This window comes from Epinephelus moara, chromosome 6 (assembly GCF_006386435.1).
Source record: "Epinephelus moara isolate mb chromosome 6, YSFRI_EMoa_1.0, whole genome shotgun sequence".
In the NCBI taxonomy this organism is placed as follows: Eukaryota; Metazoa; Chordata; class Actinopteri; order Perciformes; family Serranidae; genus Epinephelus; species Epinephelus moara.
The window spans coordinates 33,169,378-33,186,056 of record NC_065511.1 but is presented as its reverse complement, the minus strand read 5'-3'; the positions used below and the strand labels follow the sequence as shown (position 1 = coordinate 33,186,056).

Below are 16,679 nucleotides of genomic sequence, written 5' to 3'. Positions count from 1 at the left end.
ATATTAATGGATGTTGCATTGATATTTACAAACTCTCACCAGTATCACACAACTAGCACCCTGTTAAACATGCAAAATGGGAATGTTATTATTACTATGGCTGGGTGTTCTTTACAGAACAAAACAGGATGCAAGACATAATGTATACGTGACTACAGCCTAGGGGAGAGCTGTATAGACATGCTGACAAACACCCTTTGGCTTATAACACTGAATATGTTTTAATACTTTTCTCATTCTGAGAATTAGCATCAGTTTACACCTTCATGTAACTTGGAAAAAAAGCAGCTGATGGTTTGCCAAATGTGTAAATGTGTCATGTAGGTACTTTTTTCCTGCAGAATACTCAGATTGATTAAAAAGAATAATCCGAATTTGTGTTACTGTAATACGTGAAGCTAAAATTTATATCTTATAAGCACAGTTTCCAGCAAGCACTTACAAATTTACATTGTTTCCAGTTTGCAGATTTACAATGCCACAAGTGGTCACATTGTAGAAATTACACTTCGCATCAGAAATATATTTTCTTAGATTTTTTATTTTCTAAGTAACATTTCTGAATTATTTTGCACGATATTGCTTTAACTACATGTAAAATAAACATCCTTTTCGTAAGTGAAATAAACATAGTCACCGTCGCAGGATTTGATGACGTATAATTTATGCGACCGAGAGTAAAGTCAGGAACCAACTTCGCTTACTAGCAGGTAATTCAAATTAAATGCAAGCAATAGCTGATATTAACATGAACTAGGGTGAACATAATACTTATTAAACGAAGTATATTATGACCACAGCAGCTGAGTGTTACACTAACCTAGCCAGCTGTAGTTTTTGGTTACATGAGGAAAGTTGGCCGATTGACGTTAGCACGGCGCGCTAGCTGCTAAATGCTAAAGTTGAGCTAGCGGTTAGCCGAAGAGCCCACTTGTTGCAGCACGACTATTTAACTAAGTTTGACATGCGAAACAGCAACTGATTTGTTTCTTCAAACGTGTTAATATTTCACCAGGAAAGTCTGGAGCAGAATAACAACATGCCAACTGCATTTCTTCACACAGTCTCGACCGTTTTGTGATACCAGCTGTCACATTTTTGATATCTGTAACACCGAAATCTGTGACCCGTCATTAGCTGTGACTCAGTAAGTTAACGTTATCAGACTCCCTTACTTAAAATGGGTTCGTTTTTGGAGCCCCTTAATCTGTGCAATTAACCCAATCTGTGAACGCAATACCTACAGGAAGTTAAATGTAAATACACTGAGATTTAGATTGATTTTTAAGTTTTTTTCCTTTTAATATTATGGTATATCAGAAATAACTGTTGTACAATTATTTGTATGTGTTATGTATTTTTTCAATAATCAGCATAATAATGGACTTCTTTAACGCGTTTTCTTCTCCCTGACACTTGCAATTGTTTTATTAGCTTTATGGTTGTTTTAACTGAACTTTTCTAATGCAGAAAGAGGCTGTTTGGCAAAGAATGAAGGCTCTGTGAACATAGATTATGTTCAGTTCTTTGTTATGCCCCTATTTTTTTTTATTTTTTTTTAAATCTTGAATAATAATCAATTTCATTCAGTTTTTTTTACAGAAATTTTGAGATGTAGCCCCACTGAACATATATATTTATAAAAAGGTTTCTTACACCTTAAAATTGAGAAGGCCCCGTGATTCCCCCATGAAGATTTGGCAACCACTGATCTAGATGCTAGTTACTCTGTATGGAGAAAAACTCCCAAACATATGTCACGCCTCAAATTTAAAATACTGAAAATAGGTTAGTCCATCAATTGTTTAGCTGAGTAAAAAAATAAAGAAACCAAAATTTGTGCATGGAGGGAAAAATACAGAAAATAAATGCTGATTATTAAACATTGTAGAATTAGGAAGTTAATAGTGGTTTAGTTTAAAATAAAAGTAACTTCACATCTAACTATTGTCATCACTTAACATGTTAGGATTAGGAATAGAGGTCCAGGGTCAGGTTAGAATAAGGGTGCTTTCACACCTGCTTGTTTGGTTCTGTCCAGTAGAACTCAAGTTCATTTGCCCCCTAAATGCAGTTCAATGGGGCAGGTGTGAACACAGCAATCGCACTAAAACAGCCGGACCAAGACCTTCTTGAAGAGGTGGTCTCGGTCTGGTTACAAACAAACTGTGTGGTTAGTTTGTGGTGAGAACATGTTCCGACCTTGATCTGAACCAACTGCAGTCACGTGACACATTGTTTGGGTTAAACATGTTACAGTCCTGGAGGATTATTAATGTGCACCTCCTCCTGTACTGCCTTAATATGCACATTCAGCACACCCAATGCATCGAAACATTGTTTTCTAGTTGGAGCCGCGCCTCGTTTTCAAACTGTATGGTTTGACTAAAATGAACAATGACAGCAATATAGTCCACGATGAGCAGCGCTAAAATCGACCTGCGTAGTTGTCCCTCCATTGTGACATTAGAAAGTGTCACAATTATCTTGCAAGTGTACTCTTCTTCAACGTTTTGTTTACTTCCTGGATTTTTCCTACATGGAAATTCTGACCAATCAAGAGCAGCTTTCTCACACAAGACATTTTATCTGGTCCGCTTGTAAATGCTAGAATAAACCAAAGATATTTGAGGAGCAGAGAGTGACAAGAAAGTGACATGAGGCGAGAAACAGGATTAGGGGCTGGGTCATGGATCCTGATGGTGTTACAATCTTGACAATCAGCAATTGGTTTTTAAGACATCGGTCAGTCAGACATAAAAGTAACTTTAGCAGTTCAGCTGCATCAACGTGTCATGATTAAATTAACTTGCATATATTGCTCTGACTTGTGTTCTCTAACAGGTCTCAAGCCTTGTGCTGGCAATGGGGGACATGAAGACCCCAGACTTTGATGATTTGCTGGCAGCGTTTGACATTCCTGATATCGATGCCAAAGAGGCCATTCAGTCAAGTCCAGAGGAGGAACAGGATGAGGCAGGGTCTAATGCAGATGAGAGAGAGAGTGGGTCTCCTTCACACTATCCTGGCCCTCCTGCCTTGCAAAATGACCCTCCTGTGGTCAGTGTTATAGTAAAGAACACCGTTCGGTCTGACTCTTCTGAAGAGGAGGACAAGTTGGTCAGGGATAAAACAGACAATCCCTTAAACAGTGGCATAAACTCTCTGGGTCAGGTCAAAGTGGGAGTCCACACCTCACAGTTTGGTCCCAAAATGTCTGCTGGTGCACCTGTGGAGCCCCAGATCGCCAATGGATTTGAGGGATCCGTCCCCAGAGATGAAGGACAGTCCAACACAGAGTCGTGGCCCCCTCATTCACCATTGAGGTCCACACTGAGCACCGATGAGGGTGAAAGCGATAAAGGAGCTGAGGCAGGATCTGTCCAGCACACGACTGATGTCATGAACAGTTTGAAGCCCCTCCTCTACCTCCAGTCTTCAACTAGTGCTGATCCCAACTCCTCATCTCCTCCCTCCTTGCACTCTGCCAGCCCTCACCTTTTTCCTCACTCCCCTCAGAAGGAGGAAACTTGCCTCAGTAATCCGTCATCCACACCACAAAATGGGAGTATTAAGGTTGGAATTAAACGTGTTATGCACTCAGATGAAGATGACTCAGAGCCAGACCTAGGAAGTCCCCTGGTGATCCAGGAGAGCCCAGAGTCTGAAATGTCCGCCCCTCCCAAATTTAAACACAAAGCAAAACTACGGCCTAAACTGCTCAGGTCTCCTGAAACCACATCTTGTCTTGACCCTCATCCTCCTCGTATGCCTTCTCTTTCACCTGCAAAACCTGAACCCAACCTTGAGCAAGAGAGGCGACCTACCACCCCCTGTTCTCCCTCCACAGCTCGTCAACCACAGAGCCCCCAGGACTGCCTTCCCACTCTCAGCAAGGGCTCTGCATCAGTGCCAGAGGAAAAATACCCAGAGCATGTGATTGATGAGAGGGACTCGCCTGAAAGCCCACCGCCCAGTGAGACAGGTCTTGTGGCCCCTAAGAGAAGCAGCAGCCCTGATTCGGCCCGAACAGCAGAGAACCACAAGGAGGAGCTCATGGAAATTGAATCCAAAGAAGAGAACAAGCCAGGTGACACTGAGAAGCTAAATGAAAAGGTGGCTGCAGATGGAGACAGTGTAGACGATGAAAGCTGTGATGGTGGCTCTGAGGATCCTGTGCCTGCTAGTGCTGCAGAAACGGTTTCATCTCCACTGCGTCCACTCAAAGTTAAAATCAAAATGCCTACAGGCAGCATCACGAGGACTGTGTCTGGTGTTGCACCTAAAAAAGGTGGTAGAGCCACTACCAAGGGAGCAAACAGTTCACCAGAACGACCTAACACGAGATCCAAGAGGGAGTTCTCCCAGCAGTCTCAGTCACCTGCAGTGGTGACACTCCAGGATGTGTGTGCTGTAACGCTGGAACGTGCCAGCGCAGTCAAAGACAAAACCACAGTGAACACAAAGCCTAAAGTTTCCCCGACAGCTGTTAGCATCACCAAAACTGCAGCCCTGCCCTCCATCTCTGTCTCCACTGCCAGAGTCAGCTCTGGTGGGGCCAACCCTCGCGGCCTGGGTCAGAAAACTGTGAGCAGCGGGGTGACACTTTCTGCACCTTCACCTCTGCTAACGTCTCAAGGCAGCAGCAGACCAGCCTCAATTGTGAACAGCACTGGGGCGATCATATCCAAGACTCAGACCAACCTGGTGGAAGCTTTTAACAAGATCCTCAACAACAAGAACCTGCTGCCCAGTTATAAACCAGACCTGAGCTCACCTCTCCCTGCAGAGTGGGGCCTCCCTCTACCTGCACAGGTAAGCTGTCAGTGTGAACAGAGCTGAAGCAATCAGTTGATGCTAATATATGATAGTTAACTTAATAATCTGGGGGGTTTTTGGACTGTTGGTCTGGACAAACATTCACTATTTTTTGACATTTTAGGGACAAAACAACAAATTATGATCAAGAAAATGATCTGCAGTTTAAGTGGTAATGAAAATAAATGTTAGTTCATATCAATGTATCAGTGTCTAAAAAGATGAATGTTTGATCCCCTGCAGGGTTACCGCTGTTTGGAGTGTGGCGATGCCTTCGCCCTGGAGCAGAGCCTGGTGCGGCACTACGCTCGGCGCTCGCTGAGGATTGAGGTGACCTGTAATCACTGCGCCAAGCGGTTAGCCTTCTACAACAAGTGCAGCCTGCTTTTACACGCCAGAGAGCACAAGGAGAGAGGCCTGATCATGCAGTGTTCACACCTGGTCATGAAACCTGTGCCCGTGGAGCAGATGATTGCCCAGCAGGAACCCACGGCAACTGGTTGGTGAACATTGTTTCTGTCTCAGCACCATTTTGGATGTGATATCTGCATGTTTTCTTTGCCTATTCTCCTTTGATTCCTCAGATGTGCTTTCTCCATCTCTTTTGTCTTCAGCAGTGTCATCATCCCTCTTAGGCCAGGCCACCACAAACCCAACACCCCAGCCACATCAGGCAGCATCCAAGAAGAAAGTGGAGGCAGCGCAGTACGTCAGTAATAAATGTCCTGAGTGTCAGGCTCAGTTTGGCAGCAAAGAAGAGGTGGCTGAACACTTCCAAGAAATGAAACCAGCACAAACCGCTGTGAGTCTTCTGAGTTTCAGGAAAAATTGCAAGAATCTTTTTCCTTAATGATATGAAACTGAACTCTAACCTTTCTTTGGCTTAACTTTCTTCTTCTCTTGTTCTCCAGTCATGCACAGACTGCTCTCCTCCCATGCTCCTGCCCAACAGCTGCAGTGCAGCAGCTCATCAGCGCATCCATCAAGGCTGCCCACCACACATCTGCCCGGAGTGTGGATGCACGACCAAGCAGCCTCTATTTCAATCACACCTTGATGAGACCTGTTTACACTTCGCTCGGCGCATTGGATACAGGTGTGATATCCATAGACAAGTATAGTGTATAGCATAGTAGACTTTATAGTATAAATGGACGTAGTTATTGTGACTTCACTCTTTGGTTTGTGGACTGCATTTTGAAACATCGAGTTTGGCATTTTGGTCGTAGCTATCTTGGATCTTTGGAGCCAGAAGTGACCATATTTGGACAAGAGTGCAATGCTAACCCTTATGCTAACTGCTAGCTTGTCTGGTACAGTGCATTTACAGCTATCGTTAACTGTCATAATGCTAATTTTCGCTGGCTAAAACAGGCTTAAACCATCAAAACAAAATGTACTTACCGTAGAAAATAAACATCCAACTCCTTAGGGCCCCAATTATATAGATAACATCCGTTTCAAACATAAATGTCACTGCCCTCATACTTCCATTCCTCCTTTATGTTGGCATAAATACAGCCAATAGATGGCACTAGAGGGCTGAGTCACTATATTCCCAGTTCATGCCTTCATAGTCTCCTACGGTTGCATCTCACTTGAGTTATGCTACATTGCCCCTGTGATTTCTGATGGTACTGCTTTGTTTCATTCATATCTGTAAGCTTTCAGAAAACCTGCATAAATAAAGATGAAATGAATGCAGAGTACGGGCAGAAGGCTCCACCCATGTCCATATACCATACGTATCTAATGTTGAGCAAAAGTTAGCCCATAGAGGGTCTTATTGTACAACCAAACCCTGAACACAACTTTTTTAAGCAACCAGAGAGTTGCAGTTAAATTTCCAAGTGACAGGTGTGGCTAAGCTAAGCTGCAACCTCTTTGGCTAAAAAAGAAGTCAACAAGAAAGTGCCAAAAACTGCAGTTCCTTGAATGACCACTTGAGGCTGGTTCAAGAAGTGAGTCAATCCCCATAGACCCATGTTAAAATGCTCAACTTTACAGCAGAAATAAACATGTTCACAGCCTAGTACAAAAATCCTCCTTCATGCAACTGTGCAGGGATGAATTTTTGTATAAGTCCCTCATTTACATTTTATTTAGGCTTATGGTTCCGCATTTTTAAGGGGTTGGCTGCTTTGCTCCACTCCTTGCTCCTCCAGAGCGACAGCCTCTCTCCCAAATATGGTCTCTTCGGGTTTAAAGTCTCAAAGTCTCAAAGTAGTCACACCCTTAAAGCTGCAGTAGGTAGAAAGCCTGAAAACAGTTGATTTGAGTCTCATCTGAGTTAGGTTTTGTTCGTCTCTGCCCTGAGCCCCTCCTACCAGACGAGCACGCGAGTATTTTATCCTACTTGGTTCTATTTCTCCCTCTCTGGGAGCCTCGGCTCTCCCTCACCGCGCAGCAGCCCTCCCCGCAGCCCCGCACATATACCCCTAGGCTCGACTCTCCCTCTCCGCGCAGCGGCCCTCCCCATCCCTCCCTCGCGGACCCGCACATACTCCCAAGGCTCGGCTCTCGCTCTCAGCGGAGAGCTCTCGGCTCCGCTCCCATGGCCGACCCTCGCACCCTCCGGCCGGGCCCGGCCCCACCTCACCCTTCCCCTCCCTCCGGGGCTCCGGGGAACCGAGTTCTGTCTTCCTTTTTTTGGGTTTAGCTGTGTAGGCAGTTGTAGCCAATGCTGGAATAGCTATTTTACCTGGTGCACTGTTCGCCATTGCCGCTTGCTCTCCCCTTCTGCCGGCGGCACGGGAACGCGCATATGCAGTAGAACAGCCAATAGGAACGCAGTGGTCTGAGCTGACCTTTGATTGGTTGATGCACATCGGCACGATACTGATTCTTTAGAGGCTGAACACAGAGCCATGGTGAGGTGCAGAAACCTATTGTTTGTCTCAGACCACTTGATTTACATTATGCTTAGAGGATATTATAACATTTTTACTCAGTTATACCAAAACAATGTTGCCTACTGGAGCTTTAATTATGTATAACTTTAAGCCTTAAAAAAAGGTAAATGGCATAGAGTTATGTAAAAATCCATCCTTGTACAGCTGTCATGTACCAGGCTGTAAACATGTTTATTTCTGCTGTAAAGTTGGGCTTTTTAAAATGGGCGTCTATGGGGATTGACTCACTTCAGGAGCCAGCCTCAAGGGGCCATTCAAAGAACTGCATTTTTATGGCACTTCTGCATCGGCTTATTTTTCAGCCTCAGAGGTTGCCTCTTTGTGAAATCATTGTTATATCCACATAAATTCTATCTACACACCTGTGTTTTCTCTGCCATTTAACGATCCTTCTTCTCTCTGCAGATGTTCCAGTTGTCTGGTGGTGTTTGGAGGGCTTAACTCAGTGAAGTCTCACATCCAGCAGGCTCATTGTGACATGTTTCACAAATGCCCCAGCTGTCCAATGGCTTTCAAATCTGCTCCCAGCATACAGAACCACATCAGTGCCCAACACCCAACGCTCACTGAAGGACAGACCATGTATGTATACAGACACACACACATTTGATTTTTCCTCATTTAAAATAAAGGTTTCACTTTCAATTAACTGACCCAGTTTTGATCCTTTTGCAGGTCAATCTATAAATGTGTTATGTGTGACACTGTTTTCACAAACAAGTCCCTGCTGCACGTCCACTTCGACACTCATTTAACCAATCAGAAGGTGCATGTGTTTAAATGCCCCGAGTGCACCAAGTTGTTTTCTCAGAGGAATTCCCTCCTGGACCATTTCAAGGTATGTGCAGGCTTATATAGTGTCTGATAAAGTCATTAAAGATAAAATCAGCCTTATCATGTCACTCTGTTTATTCCTCTTCCTCAGACCCATAAAACGCCCACGTTAAAACAAGAGTTGCCTTCACCTCCAGCTGCGCCCTCTCGATCACGGCCCTCAGTGAAGCTGGAGAGCTCAGACGGAGAGGAATGGATGGATGACGATAAAGAAGAAAAAGTGAGGAAAGAAAGAGTGAAGACCCCCTCAGGGTGGAAGTGTGCGCCTTGCCATGCACGCTTCACAGACCGGGAGGAGTACATCGCCCATATGGCTGAACAACATAGCAAGGTCTGACAGTCCAACATCCCCCCCTGCTGTCTAAGATGTATAATGCAACTAAATTAATTCCATTTTAAAATGCAGCTGTTTAAACAGATGTAGGCAAATGTGTTTTTTGTGTGTGTTGTGCAGAAGCTGAAGAAGTTTCCTTGTAACAAATGTGAGAGCTCCTTCACCACCACCTCCAGTATGAGACGTCACATCAGAGACAAACACAAAGTCATGAATCGCTGCTTTCGCTGCAAGTGAGTACCCCACACTCTGCATCCTTCATCGGGATTATGACACAACAGGTGACTTTGTGTTCACTTCATCCAGAGGTCGATACAATTATCAAGAGAATTTCTGTTTCAATATTTTCATCCTACTGAGGAGATGCGCTTGAATGGCAACCCGGGGGCTAGATGCATGAAACTCTGTAGAGTCAAGACTACAAGCAGCAGGCTGTGTCAAGTTCGAGTTAATTATCACAGAAACCTAGAATAGCCTGTAATGTTATTTAATTATTGGGATTTTATTTTACAAAATTATATCTAATGTTCGGCCTGGCCTGGGACAGGTCAGCAGCCCTCTGTTGTACAGTCAGGAACACTTTACTTAACAGTTTAACTTTATTTAAATATACATAAAGACAGTAATATTACCTTAACTTTTACACAATCCAAAGGCCTGTAGTCTCGCTCACCAGACCTTTCTCAAGAAAAGAAAGGTCTGGCTGGGCCGACTCTCACTTTGAGATTGGAGAAAAAAACGCCCCGGCTGCTTGTACTTCTTTCAACCAATCACAATCGTTCTGGGCGGTGCCACAGCAACGGTGCGCTTGCAAAAATATTGCCGGGGGGAAACAGGTTTTGGTGTAACACACCCACAAAAATATCACCTACAGGACGCGAACCATGGCAGAAAAATGGCTACATCCCCGCAAGATCAAACACCGCAAAGGTTAGTAAAGGACGTGTTGAAAACGGTTGAAAACTGCTACCACAAACTTCCGCCCACTCAGACTAAAAGGCCTGTGACAAAAGCACACATTTCCCTGTCAACTAAAAATTTTAATTCAGACTAGTCGACTAGTCTAAAAAAGGAAAACACTCAGAAAACAGTCAAAATTTAGCACAATTTATTAAGTATTTGAAACATTGTCCCAAAAATATTGTGTGCATTAAGAGCCCTTTGAAGCCTTTAATCGCATTCTTCAACAACCATGTTGGATTTTAAATGCCGCTGAAGTATGAGACACTTTGTGCCGTATGAATGTGAACATGACGGCAACTCAGTCAAAAGTTAACCTCTAACATCTAAACATCTAAATAACATCTAAACATAACATCTAAAATAAATAAATTGCCTCTGAAATGTGGGGCACATTGAACCTTGCAGATTATCTGACATAAATGATAGTAATTCACTTTAAAGTTAATAAAACAACATCTAAATTATAATTGAATTTCAGCTGAAATGAGAGGTATTTTGCGCCGTGCAGTATGAATGTAAACCTGCACATTATGTGACAACAACTCATTTAAAGTTAACAATCATTATAACATCTCAAAAGATAAACTGCTGCTGAATTAATTTTCTAGATCAAAGTACCGCCAAACCACGCTGGTTTTGTGAGAGGACATCTCTCTAATTTCCCACCGTGCTGTTTTAAAACTCCAGTCTACTCAAGCATTACTGCGGGGAGGGGGACTGCTGTCTGACGGCTCTGTAGTACCCACTAGTGGCGGGTGGCTACATGACAGTTAAGCAGCCTTGTACATGAATAAAACACTAACTGGTTTAACTGACTAATATTTCATTTCATTACATTTAATCATTTAGACGACTAACCGCGCGCATCCCTAATCTGCTTCGCCAATTTCCTGTCTCCAAAGTGTTCTTAAGCATGGGTCAAAGTTTCTCCCATCAAGTCTGTTTTTATACATCACAACTTTTGCATTTGAAGTAGGCCTCGTTTTGTGTGTACGCAATGTTTATAAGTGAGACCCCTGGAGAGGAAAGTCGAACTCGTGAAGAATTGTTTTGTAAAACTTAGGGTCAAACTGTGATACCTGAAATAAGTGATTTTATTGTGTGATGCCCACTCAGACTTTCACTGCAGTCACTAAATCATTAGAAAGTGCATTTGTAAATGTGTGTGTGTGTGTGTGTGTGTGTGTGTAGGTTTTGTACTGAGGGTAAGAAGACATTCAGCAGCAGAGAGATGCTGGAGAGACATGTTCAGCTCAGACACAGCGTGGACCCAGCGGGCCAGGACACACTGATGGTAAGCCGCTACTCTTCTTTCAAGGAGTCAAACTGGAAACAGATTTTACTAAGACGTTGTGAACGGCAGTTGTCTTGATTTCCTCTGGTCACAGGGAGGCGAGGATGAAGCCGACAGTTCCTCAGAGCAGGACAGCAGTCTGGGGGCTACCCGGAGACGGAGAGGAGCTATGAAGATGGAGCGGGACGAAGAGTCCGCAGATGGAATGAGTCCAGTGAAGAAGTTGCGGTCCTCCTCCTCCTCTGCTCCTGCCCCCTACTCCCACCCCGAGTCTGGGTTCCGCTGCGCTCCCTGCGGCTTTACCACAGAGGACCAGGCATTGTTCCTGGAGCATATCAGCCAGCACCGGCGAGGAGGGACCGAGGGCGGCAGCGGTCAGCAGTGTCTACAGTGTGGCGCCTGCTTCACTTCCATCTCCTCCCTGTCACGCCATCGCTTCATCATCCACAAAAAGAAAGATGCATCCACTGACAACCAGCAATCCCTCAGCGGGCTCCCAGCGCCCTCCCCAGGTAACGGCAGGAATCACGATGATAAGAGCTCTCTGGACGGTTCTGCACCTGCATCGCCCTCTCTGTCCTCTGCAGCTCTGGGGAGGGAAGAGGACGGCACACTGGCCTGCAGGGTGTGCGGCAAACAGTTTGAAAAGGCAACGGATCTGACGACGCACTTCAGAACTCACGGTATGGCTTTTATCAGCGCAAGGCACGCCGGAAAAGCTCCTTAAGATGAGAATGAAATACAAGGGGAAGAGCAGAGTCGGTAGGTGATGACAGAATATTTAAAAGTGCCTTATTTACCACCGAAGTTCGGGTTTGCACACCTATGCACTAATTTAACCAAAGAACAGGCAGAACAGAGTTTCTATGTAAATAGATTGTAAAACAATCAAATGTGATTTTCACCGGTGGAGTTAAAGATTAACCCTCTACTTTTAAAACTCAGGATTTAATGCTGCATTTCTGTGTTCAGGAATGATACTAATGAGACAGGAGCCACTTCCTGCTCAGTGAGTAGTCTGACTAGTTCATGTCTGTGACCACGGTCGCATAATAATGTGCCTGTATAGAACTGTGATCCTACTGTGATTGATTATGACGGCTAGTTTCATTGAATGTTGTTAGACAGCGATGGATTGTGTCTGCCTTGATTTCAATATCTTCATCCTACTGAGGAGATGTGCTTGAATGCTAACCCAGGGGCCAGATGCAGAAAACTGTGTAGATTCAAGACTAACGTGTGTGTACGCACAAAGGCAGAAACGTTTTCGTAAGATTTATAAAGCCGCGTGTGAGCTTGATTCTGCTCTATAAATCTGGGCGCACATGCACGAGCCTCATTTCCTCACCCTCTGTTCAACATCACTGGATGTAGAAACACCCATAATCATTAATTTTAATATCGATACAAGTGCCCGCTCCACCACTAGGGGTGGGAATCACCAGAGGACCCACGATACATATGTCATGATAATTGCAATTGTAAACATGTTGCAATATGCTGAGTATTGCGGTTACATATATTGCGATTTGTTATCTTTTCTCAACAGTAAATTATGTCCCCATGGGAAAACTTTGTCAACGTCAACAGTTTTATCTAAGATAAAGTTTTCAGTCTGTTCATCTCACTTCAGTCATTTTTATCGCAGCAAAATGTTTCTAATAAACTGAAAAAGCAACTGATTTTATCATTCTGGTAGGCTACTAAAAGTTTAATTTGTATTTGTAATATTAATAATTTATGTAATGAAAAAAATTGATGCTTGGTGTCAGTATGGTGAGGCGATATTGCCACACAAAAATATCACAATACTGTGCCGTATCAATTTCCCCCGCCCCTATCCACCACATATAACCCTTATTTTCTCTGCTTCTTGAACCTTGGTGCCATCTAAAGAACCAGCTGTGTTTCCACTAGTTCTGTGCAGAACCATTGTAATCAAGGACGTGTCATCGACAGAGAACGTTGCAGAACGGACGTTAACAGTAGTAGCAAGATCACAGATTACATTCATTACCTATTACAGATATTTGTTTTTCCCTCAAAAACAAGCATTGACCAACTATTAATTATACGACCGCATGCTTTTTTTTTCCCCGAGACCACTTGGCACTTGACGTCTCCATCCTCTGTTTCTAACCTGTAGAATACGACACGCCCACTGACGTCGTAAGTTAGTAAAATTTATTCATAAAGTGCATTTCGCAGCTATAGGTCACTTTACAAAAGCAATATCCTCCTGAGACCCAAACCTTTGTGGGGCATCTTTAATTTCTCCTATCTATTTATGATCAGTAGGACCCGATAAGTATAAAAAAAACTAAAACATTGTAAACATAATAAAGTCCCAATGTCTTCAAACAAGTACTTCCTAATTAACAGCATCTGAGCTTGTTACTGTTGCAAAAATTGTAAATACAAACATTATTAATCATAAATAAAGTTTCAAACATAAAATGTGATCAGGTTTTGGGCCTTGTCCACTTTTGTGTCAGGATCGGCTGCAGACTAACTTGGCAGAGATGGCTGCCATCTTGTTTTGACATACTAGATCAGTGTATTACTACTATTAGATGGCACAAAAATGTCTGAGTTAGGTAGGATGAAGTATAAGATCAAGTAAACCCAAAATGTGGAGGATAAACAACAAGAAAAAAATTGCAGAGACAACGTGAGCCATGTAGTTAAAAGTGCACAACTAGCAAAATTTTGCACACACAAGAAAAAATACAGCTCTGGTGTGTACAGGTTACCCAAACACAAGTCTAAACAGGTGTGTCTTTAGCTGGCTTTTAAAAGAAACCAGAGTCAGCACACTGTAAGGAAGCAGACAGAGCATTCCAGAATTTAGGTACTAGGAGTGGTCGGGAGTGCTAGGGACAGACAACAAATTCATTGTATTGGTTCACATCATGGTTTACATTTCAGATCAAGGAAAACCTGTTACTCAAATTAGGTGTGGGAAGCAGAACGGAACCGGTTCAGTGTTGGTGGAAAAAGGGTGTAATTCGATCTGTCAGTGACAAATGCGGTAAAGAAAGTGCAATATCACCGAGTGTTCCACTTCAGCGACGTTCTCCAACAGCGCCAGAGCAGCTGCCATTACGCACAGCTGTGGCTATTTGTAGCATCCGTACCAATGAATCATCACATTTCTGCAAACAATCATCGCGGTAACATGTCAATCATCATTATTATTAAAGGTTAGAAGGATGATAATTAATTTAAGTGCGCATGTTGAAACTGACTTTACAAAGTGCTTCACATAATAACATAAAACCATCACTAACTGGGAGATGAATTTAAAATAAACTTCATAAATGCGCCTTTGACATTTTACAGAACGCCGTGTAGCCTGCAGTAACAACACAACCTTAACACAGGTTATCTTCCTCTCAGCTCATATTGAATCTTGTCCTTATATTACCCACAGGTGTCTCAGCTAAATTCGTGTGCGCGCCTGTCTGAAGAATGCCTGAGGTGCAGAGGCTCACTGCACGTTTCTTTTATAAAACCAGTTTATGTGTGGGAAAAGGTGTACGCATGGTTTTTGTGTGAACACATCTTCTAAGCAGTTTAAAAAAACAAAACAAAAAAACATTTTAAGATAATCATCCCAGTGGTTTAGAATATTTCATTTTCCATTTTCAAAAACTACAATAACATATTAGATCGACTCCCATCTCTAATACAGCCGCTGGCTTTGATTCATTTCAGAGTATGAAATCTAATTTACAGACACCTGCTCAAAACAGGTGGCCCATCACATTTCCTCTGCAGTTGTCAGGCAGAGTTTAACTTTGCTGAGCTGACCAGAACTTTGGAAGATAGCTACGTAATTTGTCTTACTCTGAAGTTTGGGTATTTTTGCACAGAATGATAATGTGGATTTATGAACAGGAGGAATAACTACAGTGACCAGTAACTCTTGAATGCACGTCGGGGTACATTGCTATTGTCTCAAGGCAAAATCACAATTTAAAATACTTAAACTACGCTCTGGGGAAACTGTCAGTGTGATCTGAAGTGTGCACGGTTTGTAGTTAAACTAAAATTTCCATAATATCTTTTTAACTGGGATGTACTTTATTTACATCAGATTAACTGAGTTGTTCTTTCTCTGAGCAAGAGATGAAGTAAAATTGTACTTTGGCTTTTTGTTTATGGGAGCATGTGTCTTGAGATTACTGTAAACAGAAGATCAGTATGACTGCGTCTGTTCCTCATGCTTTCCTAACATGATAAGTTGAACCTTGTATTGTTAATTTTCTTCAGTCTTTGGCACTGTTAGAAAAAGATGTTCTCTAAACTAGATGGATATCATTAGATGTTTCAGCATGACTCTGCGACTGTTGTGTTATCGATAGGCAGGTGAAACTGTAAAGTCAGAGCTGTTTAACAAAACTGTTGTTTGATATAAAGACGTCTGAGAGGAGAAATAAGGGAAAGCTCAGTTGAGATATGCGATTCAGAGTGATGTGATTTGGTTAAATATCTTTGTTTAGTGACACCTTGCTGTTTAGGATCCACAGACTGAGCTAATCCCCGTGCTTCTGCATCAGTGATTCTTTTTTCTTTTCTTTTAATGCGCTGTAGTCAGTGACCTGTGTGTGCTTGTGTTTACTTTCTCAGGAGATTATCCAATGCTTTAACACACATTGTTCTATTTAACTTTTTCTGTTTTTACATTGACAAGAAAATTTATCACCAAATGTTTATTAAAAAAGGATTAATAATAACAAGCACATTGTCTTGTTTTCCTTTATTATTATTGTTTAATCATTTTTTATGTTGTCAGCACAGTATCATATGAAGACATCCCACGTAGGACATGAATAAATATCCTCCTCATTCTATCAAAATATACTTTCTTATAAATATATAGATGCAGAATATTTAAAAGTAATCAAAGGAATCCTTACACAGCTTAATAGCTTATTTGATTATGTTGTGTTTTTGTTAAAGGGATAGTGCACCCAAAAATGAAAATTCAGCCATTATCTACTCACGCTCATGCCGATGGAGGCTCAGGTGAAGTTTTAGAGTCCTCACATCCCTTGTGGAGATCCAAGGGGGGAGTGGGTAGCAGCACAATCCACCTAATGCAGGCTGACGGCGCCCCAGATTAAAACTCCAAAAACGCATAATTGAAACCACAAAATATCTCCATACTGCTCGTCCGTAGTGATCCAGTTAGAGCTACAGGCTACAATGAGACTAAAAACAGAGTTCAAATGACGTTTTTCCAAACAACTTTTTATGTCGGGGCTTCAGGACACTTGGATCACGATGGACGAGCAGTATGGAAACATTTTGTGGTTTCAACTATGTGTTTTTGGACGTTTTAATCTGGGGCGCCGTCAGCCTCCATTAGGTGGAGTTGTGCTGCTACCCACTCTCCCCTTGGATCTCCGCGAGTGTTGTGAGGACTCTAAAACTTCACCTGAGCCTCCCTCGGCATATGGGTGAGTAGATAATGGCTGAATTTTCATTTTTGGGTGCACTATCCCTTTAACAGCCCTAA

General features: G+C 42.7%; 1 protein-coding gene across 2 annotated transcripts; it reads left to right on the top strand.

The window, feature by feature from the left end:
• Window positions 1-667: 667 nt before the first annotated feature.
• On the top strand, window positions 668-15,914 carry znf687a (zinc finger protein 687a). Of its 2 annotated transcripts, none has more exons than XM_050046065.1 (11): window positions 668-710; window positions 2,845-4,815; window positions 5,062-5,317; window positions 5,433-5,620; window positions 5,730-5,914; window positions 8,136-8,312; window positions 8,406-8,568; window positions 8,656-8,895; window positions 9,019-9,131; window positions 11,053-11,155; window positions 11,250-15,914. In XM_050046065.1, the coding sequence occupies exons 2-11, from the start codon at window positions 2,866-2,868 to the stop codon at window positions 11,880-11,882; spliced, it is 4,008 nt and encodes a 1,335-aa protein (XP_049902022.1). In that variant the 5' UTR covers window positions 668-710; window positions 2,845-2,865; the 3' UTR covers window positions 11,883-15,914. The 2 variants fall into 2 exon arrangements, with proteins under 2 accessions (XP_049902022.1, XP_049902021.1); XM_050046064.1 differs by lacking the exon at window positions 668-710 and adding an exon at window positions 758-1,147.
• The last annotated feature ends 765 nt before the right edge of the window (window positions 15,915-16,679 follow it).